Genomic DNA, 17,684 nt, shown 5'->3' on the forward strand with positions numbered 1-17,684 from the left:
ATTGGCTCAGGTAAAATGAATTGAGAAAGGCTATATACCAAAGCCATATAAAGAAAAAAAACTGGTCAAAATTCAGTAAGTGCCAAGGTTTGCCAAAAGCCTGTTTTAGAGATTCATTTAGGATTAATTTTCCAATGATATTTCAGGGATCTTGTGTCACTTTTAAATCAGAGACCTTGTCCAACTGCTTGCAACAAAGAAAATACCACTAAACATACCCATGGGCCAGGTGATGCTAAATAAGGCACCAGATTAAACCCATCAAAGAACAGTACTAGGTTCTGTTCAACAAATTTCACACAAGTGGACCTGGTCAAGACTATGACAGAAGACGCCCATATATACGATTCCACGTTGATTTCTCTAAGAAAATCAACCAAATATTTTTCTTTCATATACTAGTGCAACAAACATATTAAAACACCTCTGTACCAAAAACTACAGAAATAATTCACACATAAAACTCTTAGTAAACCTTGCATTTCAAAAGAAAACAAGAAATATGCCATGTGAATAATATTCTCTTAAAAAACTCTTTGCTACAGTATTATATGAGGCTGATTACATCCACTCAAGTATGAAGCAGTGTAAAAATTTAAATTCACTGTAGTTGTCATCCTTTAAGGGTGTGGCTGACAAAATAAATCTACAGAAAATCTAACATCAGAAATGCTTAAAAGTAATATTAGATTCTAAATACCTTACTGGAAGAAAATCTAATTTATTGAATAAACAAATTAGTTTTTTAGCATCTCAGTCATCTACTATGCAGAAAAAAGAACAAACTTCTATAAGGCAGAATACAATGTTAGAAAACTGATTGGAAGAGGAACCCTACCAAGAATAACCAAACATACTAAAGTTACATGCTGCAATGGAAGTTATCGTCATCGTTTAACGTCCGCTTTCCAAGCTGGCTTGGGATGGATGGTGAGCCAGAGGCTGCACCAGGCTCAATCTGATCTGGCAAAGTTTCAACAGCTGGATGCCCTTCCTAACGCCAAACACTTCGAGAGTGGAGTGAGTGCTTTTACATAAATTAAACAAAAACCACTGTGCAAGCAGCAATAAAGTGTTGGTCCAATCAGTAGAAACCTATCACAGGCAAAGTTTTCCAGTAACCAAAGCCACTGGAGTGAAATTTGGTAAAGAGAAACTAAAGAAGCCTGTTGGAGAGACGGCTGCTGTTCTTGGATGTTAGACTTTATCTGGTGTTAAAATAGTCAAGAAAATAATTCTGAAAACCTTGCGTAGACAAAAATCAAGTTAAAACAGAAAAAAATATAGAAGTAGAAACTTGAAGACAATTCAAGAATTAATAAGAAGAGGGCAGAAATAGAAACAAGTGTGGAAAATGGCACCGTAACATAAGAGTATAACAGAGAAATGTCTGGAATGAACAACTGCAAATGACAATGCTTGAAACTTTCAAACTGATAATGTCTAAAAGTTCACAACCTATATCAGAAATATTGACAGTTTATTAAAAACGACTTAAAAATTAACCTGACAAATGAAACCTTTGCAGAAAGTCATAAAATGAGTTGCAGAATCAAAAGCAAATACTAAGTTACTGACCCTGACTAAATGTAATAGAATGCATTAAAATTGCTAATTACATAGGCACCAATTTAAACCATTAGCATTTAAACCAGCCATATCCAGCCCAAATATTCTGTTTTATGCTCAATCTGACTAGATCTGGCTTCTACCTGATATCATTCTCAAGGTAATCACATTACTGACATCTCAAGCAAGATGTGATATTAAAGCCATTTTCGCCTAAATACAATTGTAGATACTGTGAAATTTTCCAATGTTTCAAATAGAGATGGATTTTTTTGTTTTTGTAATTACTGATTCTGACCTTGAAGGATTTACAAAATATGAAAAAGTAAATAATAGTGGCTTGTCTTCAGACGAATAAGATGTTTCTGAATTTTCTTCCGACAAGAAAGAGTATTTTGATAAGAAAATTGATGAAAACCTTCAAAACATCATTCGAAACTGGTTAAACAATACAACACTATTACATATTCCTTATTTTATCATGAATCATTGGTATTTATGCACCTTCTGACAAGAAATTTAAGTTACAAATATTTTTGATGGCCCCTTTTTGAGCTTGATTAATTCAAAACAATGTGAATAAATAGCATTACATTTGACGGTAATTCCAAATACTAATAGGTTAAAAATCAATCCGATTTAAGGACTTCTATGAAGGAGGATCTGGTCAAAGTAGTTCTGCTACTAAGAACAGGATATTAATATTTGATTTAACTATCCCATTTATTATATAAGGTTCCTTTTAGAAATTTTAAAGATACAAACTTTTGATAGAATTTTTCTTTCATACGTTAACTTCGATTTCACATTCCAACAATACTTTAATCTCACCAAAATGTTATGAGTATATTTCTTTGAAAACAACTTGTGAAGTTGACTCAGGTGTTCAATCTTCTAGTTATTTTCTGTTGCAGTATGTTTTATACTTTATTATTTTTATATCAGTTTACTTTTTACAGCTTTTTAATAAAAAAAATTTTATCTATATATATATATATCATGGAAGATGGACATTAAATGAGGATGATGATTATATATGTATACATATCATGGCAGATGAATGTTAAACAACAATGAGATATATATATATATATATTTATTTATTTATATTGAGGGCATATATATATATATATATATATAATTTATATTAAGGGCATATTAAGGGAATAATTATAAATCTTTCCCTTATGAGGTTTTCACACTGACTACTTGATAAATTCTTATAAAGATTTTATCCTATTCTAAATTTATATATATATATAAACCACAATGGCATAGCAGCAACCTTTAACACTAAACAGGTTAAGGTGCCAAAAAGTATCCTGACAATTCACCTTGTCCATGTATGTTGTATACTTCCAATTATTAAGAAATATGGTAGGTCTAATTAAAAACAAGAACATCAAAATAAAGCTCCTGAAGGCATTAATTTTGGCCTGTTGCACCATTTCAGATTTTGAAACAAGGTGCGACTGGAGAATGCTGAAGATCAGCTGGACTGACCATTAAACAAGACAGTCGATACCTGGGGAGGAAACAGAAAGAGAATTTTTAGCAACTGTTAGGAAGAGAAAGCCCAGAACCTCAGCAACCATAATCTAAGAGAGAAAAGTCACTGGAAAACAAGACTGAGAAGACATTAACTATACAACATCAAAGAATGAACTGGAAAACTCCAGGCTGAATGCTCAATTATAGCCACAGGCAGGAATTGATGGTGTCTATATCCACGATCCCTGGTCCTCAGCAATGTAGATGGGAATAAGCAAGGCAGTCATACAATTACAGAGGAATCAAATTTGTGGTACCATAAATCACAGTTGATTCCACACTGCAACTTTTACAGCCATCATCACAAAATAAATGTTATAAAACATTGTTACGACATATACAAAGTGTATAGAATTGTAAATGAAATTGGAAGAAGCTAAAGGATACATCTAAGAGGCCAATAGAAAGAAAACTAGCAGCAAAAGCCACACGGCAAACATAGCTTGGAATGTGTAGGTCTTCAAAAAATATAACTCATAATTTAGTTGTTCCAGTCACTGGAGTGTGGCCATGCTGGGCCACCACCTTCACTGGGCTTTAGTCAAACATATCAAACCCCACTACTCATTGTTTTAAGCCTGGTACTTTTGCTGAACCACTAAGTCATGGGGATATAAACAAACACCAATTATCAAGCAATAGACAGGAGGGGGAAATACCAAGATATTGAGGCACAGGTATGGCCTAGCTAGGTTAAGAAGTTTGCTTTACAACGACATGGTTCCAGGTTTAGTCTCATTGTGTGGCACCTTGGGCAAGTATCTTTTATAGTCACCGGCTGACCAAAGCCTAATGAATGAATTTCGTAGACAAAAACTGGAAGAAACCAGTCATATATGTACGTGTTCATCTCCTTGCCTTCACATCACATACAAGTGGTGGCTATTTCCTATCTTCCAAGAAAATATGTCACGGGGAAATGTTACCTTATTTGGCAGTAGAAAATCCACTTCAAAAAATTCTGTCTGGCCCAAAGTATAGAAAATGGACAATAAAATGACAATGATTATATATATACATATATATATGCACACACACACACAATACATACATATATATATATGTATATATGGTGGTTGTCTACTCCTTATGCAGAGTTTGACCACCACCTGTACCTACACCTTAGAACCATCATGGCATCTGATGTGGCTTTTTAAACCAGGCAATGTTCTGAAAAGACACCCACATAGATTGCACATCCGATTTGGACTACCAAGAGCTGCTGATTTTTGTTGATCTTAAAATGATTTTTGAGGCCTCTGTTAGATTTGCAGACCTGGCATACATTGCATTGAAAGGAGTGCACAGACATATAGACAGAATAGTAGGTGGAGGTTTGTTTTCCATGGGTTCACAAATGAGATTTGAGACCAGCAAAAGAAAGGTATGGTCTACCATAAACTGTGCACACAAAAGGGTCATTGCGATTCACCTTCTTGATTGTAACATTCTTCCTTAAAACTTGAGTCTTGCATGCATTATCCTGGCCTCTTCAAACGCTTTCACTCCACTTTTGTTTGCCATCCAGCTCAGTCCGAAGCAAGGGTTTCTATGTCCTCTGGATCCATTCCAAGTGACTTCATAGTAGTCTTTATGCCATCCTTAAACCTTTTTTTAGGTTTATGCTGCAAACTCACCATAAAACAGCTGTTTGGGTGTGAATTCAACTGCCATTCATACAATATGGCCACACGATCTCATTTGGTTTCTGAAAATCATAACTTTAATTGAGGTGATGCCTGCAGATACATATATATATATATACTTACACACATAAATATATAAAACCTAAGTTTTAGTAAGTGGAAAGGCGGACAAATCACAAATCCCTTCAGGTAGCTGGCCCTGCTCGATCTGTAGAAAAGGTGTAGGTAGAAACTCCATAACATGTACTTGGTGCAAGCTATGGACACATAAGAGATGCAGCAATATCAAAGGAAGTTTCACTAGGAAGATAGTTTCCGTGTGTGGCAGATGCACAGATGCAATAAACACCAAAGATGTACAGAAAACAGATTCCGTCACCTGCTAGAGGGAAAAAACTAGAAATAGTTGATAGCTTCTGTTACCTAAATGACCATGTCAGTAGCGGTGGGCAGATGCTCTGAGAGTGTAGCTGCTAGAATAAGAGTAACCATGGCAAAGTTTAGAGAGCTCCTACCTCTGCTGGTAACAAAGGGCCTCTCCCTCAGAGTAAGAGGTAAAGTGTATGATGCCCGTGTGCAAACTGCCATGCTACATGGCAGTGAAACATGGGCTGTAACATATCAAGGACATGCATGGGCTTGAAAGAAATGAAGCTAGTATGCTCTGCTAGATGTGCAATGTCAGTGTGCATACACGTCAGAGTGTAAGCACCCTGAGAGAAAAATTGGACACAAGAAGCATCAAACGTGGTGTGCAAGAAAGACCACTGCGCTGGTATGGTCATGTGTATGGTTGAGGAGAGCTGTGTGAAATGTCAGACCCTGACAGTGGAGGGAACTTGTGAAAGAGAGATACCCAGGAAGATATGGAATGAGGTGGTGAAGCATGACCTTCAAACATTGGGCCTCACAAAGGCAATGACAAGCAACCGAGACCTTTGGAGATATGCTGTGCTTGAGAAGACCCAGCAAGACCCAGTAAGCCAAATGAGATCCTAGTTGTAACTGGTGCCAGTGTCGCATAACTGGCCCGTTTAAAACTACTCTTCAATCGTCAGGCAAAATGCCATGCTTGTGAAGACCTGTTGAACCGAGTGAAATCAGAGTCATGGCTGATGCCAGTGCCACCTGACTGGCATGTAAAAAGCACCATTTGAGCATGGCCAATGCCAGTGCCGTCCGACTGGCTCCTGTGCCGGTGGCACGTAAAAAGCACCAACTACACTCTTGGAGTGGTTGGCATTAGGAAGGGTATCCAGCTGTAGATACCTTGCCAAATCAAATTGGAGCCTGGTGCAGCTTCCTGGCTTGCCAGTCCTCAAACCGTCCAACCCATGCCAGCATAGAAAGTAGATGTTAAACGACAATGGTGATGATGATGATGATATATATATATATACACACACACATACAGAGGATTCAATATAGCTTGTCTACCAAGTTCACTCTCAAGACATTGGTTGGCTCAGGGTGTTTGTAAAAGACACTTGCTCAAGGTGCTGTGTAGCAGGACTGAACCTGAAACCATGTGGTTGCAAAACAAATCTCTTAACCATATATCCATGTGTGAACATTTTCAATATATTTATTTTCCAATTATAAATTATAATTCTATTATTAAGTTTCAATATTGCACTTGTATACATAAAATATCTTCCTTTCCCCACACAATTTTACACTTCCAATGAGGCCTACCTGGATGCAATATGGCCATATTGCACTCCTTTTCCTGTGTAAAAAGAATTCATCCCCAAGAGACAATACACTCATTGGAAAATAGATGCACTCTTTCGATGTTTGATTTGGTTATTGAACTGCTAAGTTAAGGGACACAAACACACCAACACCAGCTGCCAAGTGGGGTGGGGGACAAAAACAACACACAAACATATACAACAAGCTTCTTTCAACTTCCATCTACCAAATCCACAGGCTTTGGTTGGCCCAAGGAGCTACACAACAGAACTGAATCCAGAACCATTGTGGTTAAGCAAACGTCTTACAACAAATCCATGCCATTTAAGCTTTTTGATTATTATTATTATTATTATTATTATTCTGTATTTATATATCATATCTTTTCAATCTATCTCAACTCATCTAACAGTGTGTTGCTTGGTAATCTGGTATTGTTATTGGTGAGATTGGAAGACATTTTGAAAGACGTGGAAACTAGGGATAGATGAATGGCTGGTGATGAAGGGCTGTGCAAGCCATGTACAGAGATGCCATAAGTAAGGTTAGGGTTGGCAACATGTACACAGAAGAATTCAAAGTAGAGGTTGGGGTCCACCAGGGTTCAGTACTCAGCCCCCTCCTATTTATCATAGTCCTCCAGGCAATTACGGAGGAATTCAAGACAGGTTGCCCCTGGGAGCTCCTCTACACTGACGACCATGCTCTAATTGCTGAGTCACTATCAGAACTGGAGAAGTTCCAGGTGTGGAAGGAGGGTTTAGAATCGAGGGGCCTTAGGGTCAACCTAGCTAAAACCAAAGTACTAATAAGTAGGAAGGTAGACAATCCACAAATGTCTTCAGGAAGATGGCCCTGCTCGATCTGTAGAAAAGGTGTAGGTAGAAACTCTATAAGATGTACCCAGTGTAAGCTATGGGCACATAAGAGGTACAGCAATGTCAAAGGTAGGCTAACTGGGAAGATAGTTTTTGTATGTGGCAGATGCTCGGGAGCATTAACCTCCGAAAATCTGCAGAAAACAACTTCCGTCACTTTCCAGGGGGAAAAAACTAGAAGTAGTTGATAGCTTCCGTTATCTAGGTGACCAAGTCAGTAGTGGGGGGTAGGTGCGCTGAAAGTGTAACTTCTAGAATAAGAATAGCCTGGGCAAAGTTTAGGGAGCTCTTACCTATGCTGGTGACTAAAGGCCTCTCGCTCAGAGTAAAAGGCAGACTGTATGATGCATGTGTACAAACAGCCATGCTACATGGCAGTGAAACATGGGCCGTGACTGCTGAGGACATGCGTAAGCTCGTGAGGAATGAAGCCAGTATGCTCCGATGGATGTGTAATGTCAGTGTACATACTCGACAGAGCGTTAGTACCTTGAGAGAAATGTTGTACCTAAGAAACATCAGTTGTGGTGTGCAAGAGAGACGATTGCGCTGGTATGGTCATGTGGCGAGAATGGATGAAGATAGGTGTGTGAGAAAGTGCCAATCCCTAGCAGTTGAGGGAACCCATGGAAGAGGTAGACCCAGGAAAACCTGGGACGAGGTGGTGAAGCACGACCTTCGAACTTTAGGCCTCACTGAGGAAATGACCAGCGACTGAGACCTTTGGAAATATGCTGTACGTGAGAAGACCAGGCAGGACAAATGAGCCCAGCCCACTCATGAATGCCTTTCCTCCCTTGGACACAAAGACCTCGATATAGAACCTCATCCGACGACAGGCACCCATGCCAACCCCCTTTGCTTGCGAAGACATGTTGGGGCAAGCAAAAGCGAAATCGAATTGAACCAGCCAGGATCCCTGGTCTGGTGGTACGTAAAAAGCACTATCCGACTCATGCCAGCGCCGCCTCGACTGGCTTCCGTGCCGGTGGCACGTACAATACACCAATCCGACCGTGGCCATTGCCAGCCTCGCCTGGCACCTGTGCAGGTGGCACGTAAAAAGCACCCACTACACTCACGGAGTTGTTGGCGTTAGGAAGGGCATCCAGCTGTAGAAACATTGCCAGATAAGACTGGAGCCTGGTGCAGCCTTCTGGCTTCCCAGATCCCCTGTCGAACCGTCCAACCCATGCTAGCATGGAGAACGGACGTTAAACGATGATGATGATGATTCACATAAGCTTCTTGGAAACACTAATATTCTTCACAAGTGTAAAAACCAAAGAGAATTTATGATTTGAACTCAGAATGTAAAGAAAGGCAACCACAATATATTTTATCTGACACTCCGCTGATTCTGCTATCTAATCCACCAATATTATCGTCATTTTAACATCTAATTCTCTATGCTTACATTCATCATCATTTAACGTCCATGTTCCATGCTGGTATGGGCTGGACAGTTTGACAAAGAGCCAATGAGTCAAGGACTGCATCATACTCCAGTACCTGTTTTGGCATGGTTTCTACAGCTGGATGTCCTCTCAGACAAAACTTACTGGGACTGGTTTCCTACAGTTGGTCTCCCTATTGCCAGCTCTCAACTGCTTTCAAGCAAGGCAGTATTTTTGCTATTCCTTGAAACAATGACCACTTCAAAATTTGCAAGAAATATTGCAAACAAATGGCAACTGTTTACAATCAGAATGCTAATGTCAAGAGGTTGATACAAACATGCACGCCTATACACATGATGGAATTCTTACAGGTTCCATCGACCAAATTTTCACAAGGTTGAACTGGGAAGATAAAAGATACTTGCTTAAGGTTGCACAGTGGGACCGAAACCAAAATCTTGTGGTTGCAAGCAAATTTCTCCATCACACAGCTATGCCTACATGCAGTGCATGTGTAGTGTCGCAGCATTGCCACAGCTGAATAGCTGAAACCCTTAAATATTTCCATATACTTATAAAATGCCAGGACAAAACCTCTGCAGCAGGAGAGCAAACATCTGTTTTAACTCACTGACTTGGCAGACTGAAGCCTTTCTTGAACACAATCCACCTGTTTGGCAGCCAGGGCACTGTGAAATGGCACTATTTATAACACCACCACATAGTATCTTTTTACATATGTGAGAACTGCACAAATTTGATGGTACTTACATATAGACTGATGTATGGCACAGCAACATGGTACATATTTACAGCTAAGTGGACTGTACCACCAGATGGAATCTATACTGTACCATTCAGTGGTTATTTGTGGGAACTACCCCTTTCTCAATGTCACTGAGACAATAAGATGTAGATAGCTCTTATTTCAAATATTTGTATAGGCCTCCATCTGGCAGCTACTTGAAAACTTTGAGAGATGACAAGGTGAACTCCTTATCCACAGATCCATTCCTGCATCTTTGATGAAGGAGAATGTGACTCCTGATGGAAGTTACTGACCAGTTTCTGCACATTTTCCATGTACTACTAAATTTCACCGAAGGTTTCGATTTCATCCCTGTCCTCAAGTTAAGAAACACTTGCCCAAAGCACTGAACATTAAACGAGAACCAGGAATGACCCGATTGCAAATACCTCACTGCTTAAGATTTGTCTTAGAAGCTATAAATCTTCAGTATGTGGCCTAAATGACCATATAACAGAGGACTGCAACCTCAATCAAATATCAGAGCAAGTTTTTACTGATAACTACTGCTGAGTCACATCTCTTAGCATATTCTTCAAAACCATCCCATTTTACCTATTAACTCATGTGAAAAATGAATCACCACTGATGCTTTACTGCCACACACTCCAATAAACAAAGTACTGAATTCTTTCTTCAAAACTGCTTTGTCTTGGGAATATTCTTGTCCACATTTTAAAATAACATTCAGATACATTCAACTTTTGAGTTGCTCGCCATTCCCTGACTTCAGAAAATCCTTCACAGAAAATCAGAGCTCATTAATTCCTCTCTGAAATTACTCACAGAAAAATATATAAATTCAAAAGTTAACAGTTCTCTTAACATATGGAAAAACAGCTGTTTGAGATTAGGAATAATACTCTGTATGAGTATAACAGATAATGATTAAAGAATATTCTATAGGTAAACTACAAGCAAAACGAATACCACACAAATAGCCAAAATGTTAGAGTCCAAGTTGAAATGAGAAAAGTTTTGCCGTGTCCAAATGATTTATATATTCATGCATTTGGAGTCTTTCCAAAATCATCAGTGATGATGAGAAAACATTTGCCATTATGAATCAGCATTATTAAAAGCAAATGGCTTATAAAATCAACAAAGGTATGTCTATATGTGTGTTTGTATATGTATATTAATTTATGTTCAACCAATGGCTAAAGTATTAAGTCCTGGTGAATTAGTTTCATATTACACAGGAAATACAAATACAAAGTAAATTGCTCATATCTAACAAAAAGTGACCATAAGTAATTTTTCTATTCTTTGAAAGAAAAGAGATCAAAATGGAATATTGAAGTGTGATATCAAGTTAATAAAGATAATTTTTTAAATTACACATAAGAAAAAAAAGGCAATACAGCCTCTACATGCAAAAGCACATAATACCTAATGAGATATTACAAAACTAATGTTTAACGTTTGTTCCTGGGTAAGGTTGTTTTTTGTTTTTTTTGTACAAGTTTCGGTGATTTACCAAAAACCATTAAATGACTTCCTGCTTTTCTCTCTCATACACACACACATACACGGGTGTGTGTGCGTTGTATGTGCATATATACACACACACACATGCACTACATTAAATGAAAAGCATATTTGCCTTATACGTTACAAGAGATGCAATAGGTATCATAATTACTGTAACATCCTTTTTTATACATACAAATATATTTTATCAGTGAAAATTCTGTATTTTCTTATGTTTCAAATAGAAAAGGAAATATAGCGCTCGTCCAATTTATATCCCCTAATATCGAAAATTAAGAACTTTGTTTCAGTAAACCAAGATACCATTCCTTCGTGAAATTTGATGACAACTACATTTGGCTTTGGCAATAAATAGACTCACTTACAGAACAGATGGTGTAACCAAGAACAGATAACTAGCATGAATCAAGACTAAGAAGATCAAATAAATATTGAAATAAAACAAACGTTACATGTAAAACTTGTATCTCACAGAGATACATATTAAGCAGATTCTTTTTGCAAAAAACCCATGCTTCAAATAAATACAAAATTGTTCGAATTATAGAGTTTTATCACCTTCATCAGAAAAAAACATTTTATCTGCAACATTCCAGCGTTTATTTTTTTTTTTTTTCACTTGCTTGAAGTCGGACTGCGGCCATGCTGGGGCGTGATCTCATTAAGTCTGGTACTTAATCTATGAGACCCTTCTTGACAAAACCTCTAAGTTACAGGGACGTAAGCATACCAACACCGGTTGTCAAGCGGTAGAGGAACAAATTCGAAGACGCACGCTCACAAACAACAGTCTTCATCTATCAAATTCACTCACAAAACCCTGGTCGGGTCGACACTTTGCCCCTGGTGCCACGCAGGACTTAATCTGTACCACGTGGTTGCAAAGCGAACTTCTAAACCACACAGCCATGCCTGAACAGGAGACGAACACTGAGTCAACATGAAACGAAAAACAGCGTAGGGTTAAAACCTACGACAGCTTAAATTATAAAGAAATATTGTTTCATTGAACACTTATAAAAAAAAATACGTAACAATTTGGAATTAAGGAATCTATATACATAGTGATCTGTTCCAAAGAGTAGAGCATAGCTTAATTTATAGCTATCAAGAATATGTACGAAATAATAAAGAGGGTGTCTTTCCCAGATTTCTAAACGATGGGATTTTTCAAAGCGAACATTTCAGAATAATCGTTTTGCTAACTTATCATAAATTATCTTAATAGAAAACATCAAGATATTATAAAAAGCCAAGACGAAATGCGTCGCTGTATTTAGTTACGTCCCTTTACGTTCCGAGTTCAAATCCCAGCGGAGTTTATATTTGCCTTTCGTAAGCATTAAAATATTGGAGTTGATTAAATCGACCACACTACTCCACAAAAAAAGAAATTAATTAATTTGCTGACCTCGTGCTTACGTCTCGTTATTATTTTTGATATGACTAACAAAATAAAGATCCAATCTTGTACTTGACTATTCGGTTCGGTTAATTGCAGCTGTTCAAATTTTGCCGACTTTTGTCGATTTGAGCATTCATTCATTTGGAGTTTTAAGAACCGGTAAGATATTAGATCGATTCCATAAGTACTACAAGTATCCTTTCTTACAACATCAGGCTTGTCTCTAAGAAGAAGAAAAAAACGATTATTGTGATTATTATTATCATTATTATTAGTCTGTCCTCGCTACCGCCACCGCCATTTTTACGTTGATGAGGGTATTAAGATGAAATCATCAGTTAGACTCAGTAAAACAATACTAGGATGTCGGGTAGATTGGGGCAGGAGGACTTACAGGGTGATTCTATACCGTTTGTCTCAATCATTTATTTCATAATCCATCAAACACACATATTTGAGAAAAAAAAATTTTTTTTTCTTTTCCCCCATCTTTTACGCGTCGATAATACTTGCTAATAATTTCAACAATTGCAACAATAACGACATTAATAACAAACCGAATAAGGAATAGGGATTAAAAAGGGGGAAACGAATATTGTAAAACTAACGGTTAGACTTTTAAACAATGAGATTTTTATATCAGTAAGAAATGACAGCAAGTGAGAACGGAAGCAATCATGAAGTGAGAAGAAGAAGAAGAGAGACAAGAGAAAAGAGTGGAAGGAAACGGCCGAAAATCCACCGACACCAACTATTAATATAGACTAATTAAATGAACCGATTTGCCAGAATGAATATATTAACTCGGTCTTAATATAGAAAGGGGTCCGTGTTAAAAAGGATAAAAGAAAAATCTGCTACTGGCCGGGCATCTTTCTGCCTTGCCTCAGCCAATTTATGTCTAGCGTCTGGGACACTACCGTTCCGTTTATTCAACATTCCCCGACCCCTAAGCATGAACAATACAGAATGGGGGGGAGGCGGGATTTCGGTGAAGAGGGAAAGGGACAATGTGCAGCCTAAAATATACGCAGATGAATGGAGTTGGCGGCGATCACTACTTCTCTGTGAGAAGCTTCCATTTTTAATAAGATCTCACTTCACAAGGTCAAATATTAATCACATGGACATAACTTATAAACCAAGTAACCCCTATGGATGATTTACAAAAATTGTGGGGCGGGGGATAGGAAGTTGTGGCAATCATGCATCTCCTTAACATTAAGCGACAAGTGAATAAGTTCCAATTTAGGATTCGAAATCAGATTCACCAACAATTACAAATTTCTTAAATAGGAATCAGATCCCAAATTTATGTTGGAAGAAATTAAGAAAATGTGACGTTCATGCTTTGCCCAATGCCATCTTTGGATTGGCAGACAATTCGACAAAATAATATCAATGACAAAACATGTATGACAATGAAATAAGAACAAATGTAGATGTGGAAGTGTGAATGTATCTGTCTATCCTCACACACAAATATATATATATAGCTTGATTTTTAATAGAATCCAAGCTTTTTAAAATAAAAATAAAAAAAGTACGTCGTATATCGTTTTCGAATCACTGATTGTACTGAAAACAATTAAAATAAATTCAATAATCTTCATCAATTGAAATGATGTCAATGTTTGTCTGAAGCACTAAATTTAGTCATTTGAGGTTTAATACGAAAGAGGTGTTAGTTCTTTCCCACTAACTTGACCGAATTCACAGCAAAAACTGGAGGATTTCTTTGTTACCAGAATATACCATAATAGACAAAAGAGGCAAAAAAACACAAACTAATAGAATCATTATATTATTATTATTATTGCTATTACGATGTGAAACACTAGTTCCGATTTTTTCCTCTCCTACAAATTCCAAATCTTACATGCCGACATTAAAAGATTTTTTTTTTAATCAGTATTATTTTTATTATTATTATTATAGTGGCCAACGCAGAGTTGAAACACTAAGTTCGTGACAAAGTGAATCCATAAGTCAGGTTTCGAATCCTACACACGAAAAATTTCCTTTCCTTTATCTCTTAAAACATGAACGTATTAAGCTCCTATTTTTCTCGATCGCCAGTCTTGGCTATCAAAGCAAGAAGCATCAGGATTTTTTTCCCCCTTTCTTTTGGCAAGCTCTTAGTGATGAGGAACAGTTACCCGGTTTCCTTTCCTTGCTATAATTCCAGCACTTTGTTAGATTCTTATTGCCTTAACATGACGACGGTGACTATTTGTCCCCTATAAATCTTAGCCAGTCCCTAAGATGTGGCTGTCCCTTAAAACACTTTACTCATTATTAACATTACACCCCGTCAAGACCCATCTTAATTACAATATGACATTCGATTGGAAAGTAGCATTCGATATCTTTAATTTCAATTACGTATTATAAAAGAGAGGAGACCAGTGCTGACAACCTCTTCCCATTGTAAGAATCTCTGCAATCTTATCTCGAAAAGGTTCTTCTTTTATAGCAGACATGACACACGTGACCACGTTCAGAGTTTCACCACGAAAAACGGCAGAAACACTCGAACACACACACACACACACACACATATATATATATATATAGATATATATTAAATGCACACATTAATTAGAGCATGGAGCAAATAGAAAACGGGCAGAAAAAGCACCAATGTTAACGAGCAGATGAAGTTTAATGATTTTCTTTTTACGCTCAATACTTGTAATTTCTTTTGCGCTTTAAATACATTAAATCTAAAATATTTCTGCTGAGACTCACATCTCTGGCATGGAATTGCCATCATCCGGTGCTTCAAAGAGAACATTCCAACTTTACAATATATTACACACACACACACATATATATATATATATATAAATATATATATATATAAATATATATAAATATATAATGTGGACATCAAATAGAGACGTTTCGTAAAATGAAGACCGAACGAGGTGCTTAGAATGAAAGTGTGCGAGTAGGAGAGAATTCATTAATTGTACAAAATGTAGGCAATTTTTTTTCTAACATGAAAAAGCATTTTATGAAGAGATTTTTTCTGGTCTTTTTAAATGTTACTCACCCCCACTCAACAACATGGGATTCGTAATCCCAATATTCTCGAGGTCTGTGCGTGTTCACATCTGCGTACACTCGTGCCCTGCTAGGTGCCGGCATTTTTCTAGGTTTTGCGACCGAATACGCAATTTCACCGGCTGCTGCTGTCCTTTGAACAATTTTGGACAATACTCCACGCAAAATTTCGATACTCCTTCAAACAGGTCAGAAAAAAATTAAAACAACCACGAAGGTAAATGATATCTATATATATTAATAAATATATAGATGTAGATGGATATATACACTATCCAAATGCAACACACAATAGTTTGAATGAGTCGCCACTCGACGATAATCTTGTGAAATTGTAATTGTTGAAATCAATCAAGATGGCCTATTGCATGCCATCCATCCACACATCCAAATTAATGTACACCTTTGAAGACTTCAACGAATGCCTTCCCTGCAAAAAAGGAAGGAATTTTTCAACTGGGACAATTAATAAATGTTAGATAAGTCGTCCACAAATCGTTTCGTGTTGCTTTCAGTTCACCAAAAAGCATTATTGAGGCAACAGGTATAAATATTCCACATTCACATCTTTCAAACATTGGCCACAATATGGCGTCTAGAGTTGGCCCGCCAAGTGGAAACGAGGCTGTCACCCCTCCAAGAGAAGTTATTTGCCCTTTTTTACTTCGCTCTCTGGTGTTTCTCTCAGCTCTGCAAACAACAAATAGGAAACTGGAAAAGATGACATTTGATAGAGTTTAGGAGAGCAAGGCGATGATAATGTCATCTGTAGCTAGTTCTCACTCAAGAGGATGGACATATATTTAATATCTTACATGCGCATGCTTCTCTTCCTATATACGCATGCATGTATATGCAAAGATAAAATGTGCAATGTCTATAGAGAACCAAATTAGTATGGTGGTGGTGGTGGAATTGGATGAGACCAGGCAAATTTTGTTCATGAATCAGCTTTTCTTATTTTAAGACTTGATTTTAATCTGAAATGTGTTATCTGATAAGTTTTTTACATTGTATTCACTTTCTTGGAAATATTAAAATATAGTTGACTCTATTTTCTTTTATTTATATATTTTAATTATAAAAACTACACTTTTTCTTTATGTAAAGTTATTAAGAAAAAGTTCAGATATGAAGAATATTTTGTTTACTCCATTACAAACCAGCAATTTGCCATCAGTAAATAAATATATAAACTTTCAATAGAGCCTGTCTAGACTTGCTTGTTGCATCTCATGAAAAATCTTTTCTCTGTACAGTTTACATTTTGTTTTATTTATTTATAGGACTAGACCCTATTCATATTTGCCAGTGGGTCTCTGTTTTGCCCCTGTGGATCCCTTTGATTCCTGTTTGATTCTACCGGACCCTCAGAGCCATTTGATTTTTTTTTAAATCCAATTGTAGTTTTAGAATTACATATTTGGAAATGTATAAAAAATTGCTAAGATATTTTGAATATTGTAGAAGCATAAGCAATTTATGGCAAAAACGTTTTAGCAGCTAAATCTTACTTGGACCCTCAAGAGTCATATGCACGGACCCCAGTTGAGGACCACTGATATATATATATATATATACATTGCCACATTAGAAATAATCTGATAGCAGAAATTAAACTTTTAATAATACTTTGCTACTATTGCTGATATAATTTTAAAAATTTGGTATATATTCATGTATTTATGGGCAGGTGAAACTCAGAGTAGCAAGAGACTCGACCAAAATAAAGTATATCATTAACCTCTCCTACAGGATTAATCATTTTTCTGGCAGTCAACAAACGACACATATTTGGAATCCGAATAAATCCAGAAGTATTTCTCTGCTGCTTTCTTCTGCCATCCTGCAGTGCAAAATGCTTATATATATATATTTAGGTGTTTTGAGGTAGAGCTGAAAATCTAAAAACAAACATGCAAACATATGCACAGTAATGTCTAATTAGAGAAACATATATTTATATATTTTAACCGATGCCAGCACGAAAAACAATGGTAATGCTAATGATTATGTATGCATGTATGAGTGGCTGTGTGGTAAGTAGCTTGTTTACCAACCACATGGTTCTGGGTTCAGTCCCACTGCGTGGCACCTTGGGCAAGTGTCTTCTACTATAGCCTCGGGCCGACCAAAGCCTTGTGAGTGGATTTGGTAGACGGAAACTGA

The 17,684-nt window shown here is 37.1% G+C and overlaps 1 protein-coding gene across 4 annotated transcripts in view; it reads right to left on the reverse strand.

Moving 5' to 3' along the window:
- LOC115220694 (casein kinase II subunit alpha) overlaps positions 1-16,152 on the reverse strand; it is a 106,548-nt gene extending 90,396 nt beyond the window's left edge. Inside the window, exon 1 of one of the 4 annotated variants that reach the window (XM_029790825.2) lies at positions 15,505-16,152. In XM_029790825.2, the coding sequence (XP_029646685.1) occupies positions 15,505-15,599 (95 nt within the window). In that variant the 5' untranslated portion in view covers positions 15,600-16,152. The remainder of the gene's footprint in view (positions 1-15,504) is intronic. The other 3 variants (XM_029790826.2, XM_029790827.2, XM_029790828.2) reach the window with 3 other exon arrangements.
- Between the last annotated feature and the right edge of the window lie 1,532 nt (positions 16,153-17,684).

Source organism: Octopus sinensis, linkage group LG17 (assembly GCF_006345805.1).
Source record: "Octopus sinensis linkage group LG17, ASM634580v1, whole genome shotgun sequence".
Lineage (NCBI taxonomy): Eukaryota > Metazoa > Mollusca > Cephalopoda > Octopoda > Octopodidae > Octopus > Octopus sinensis.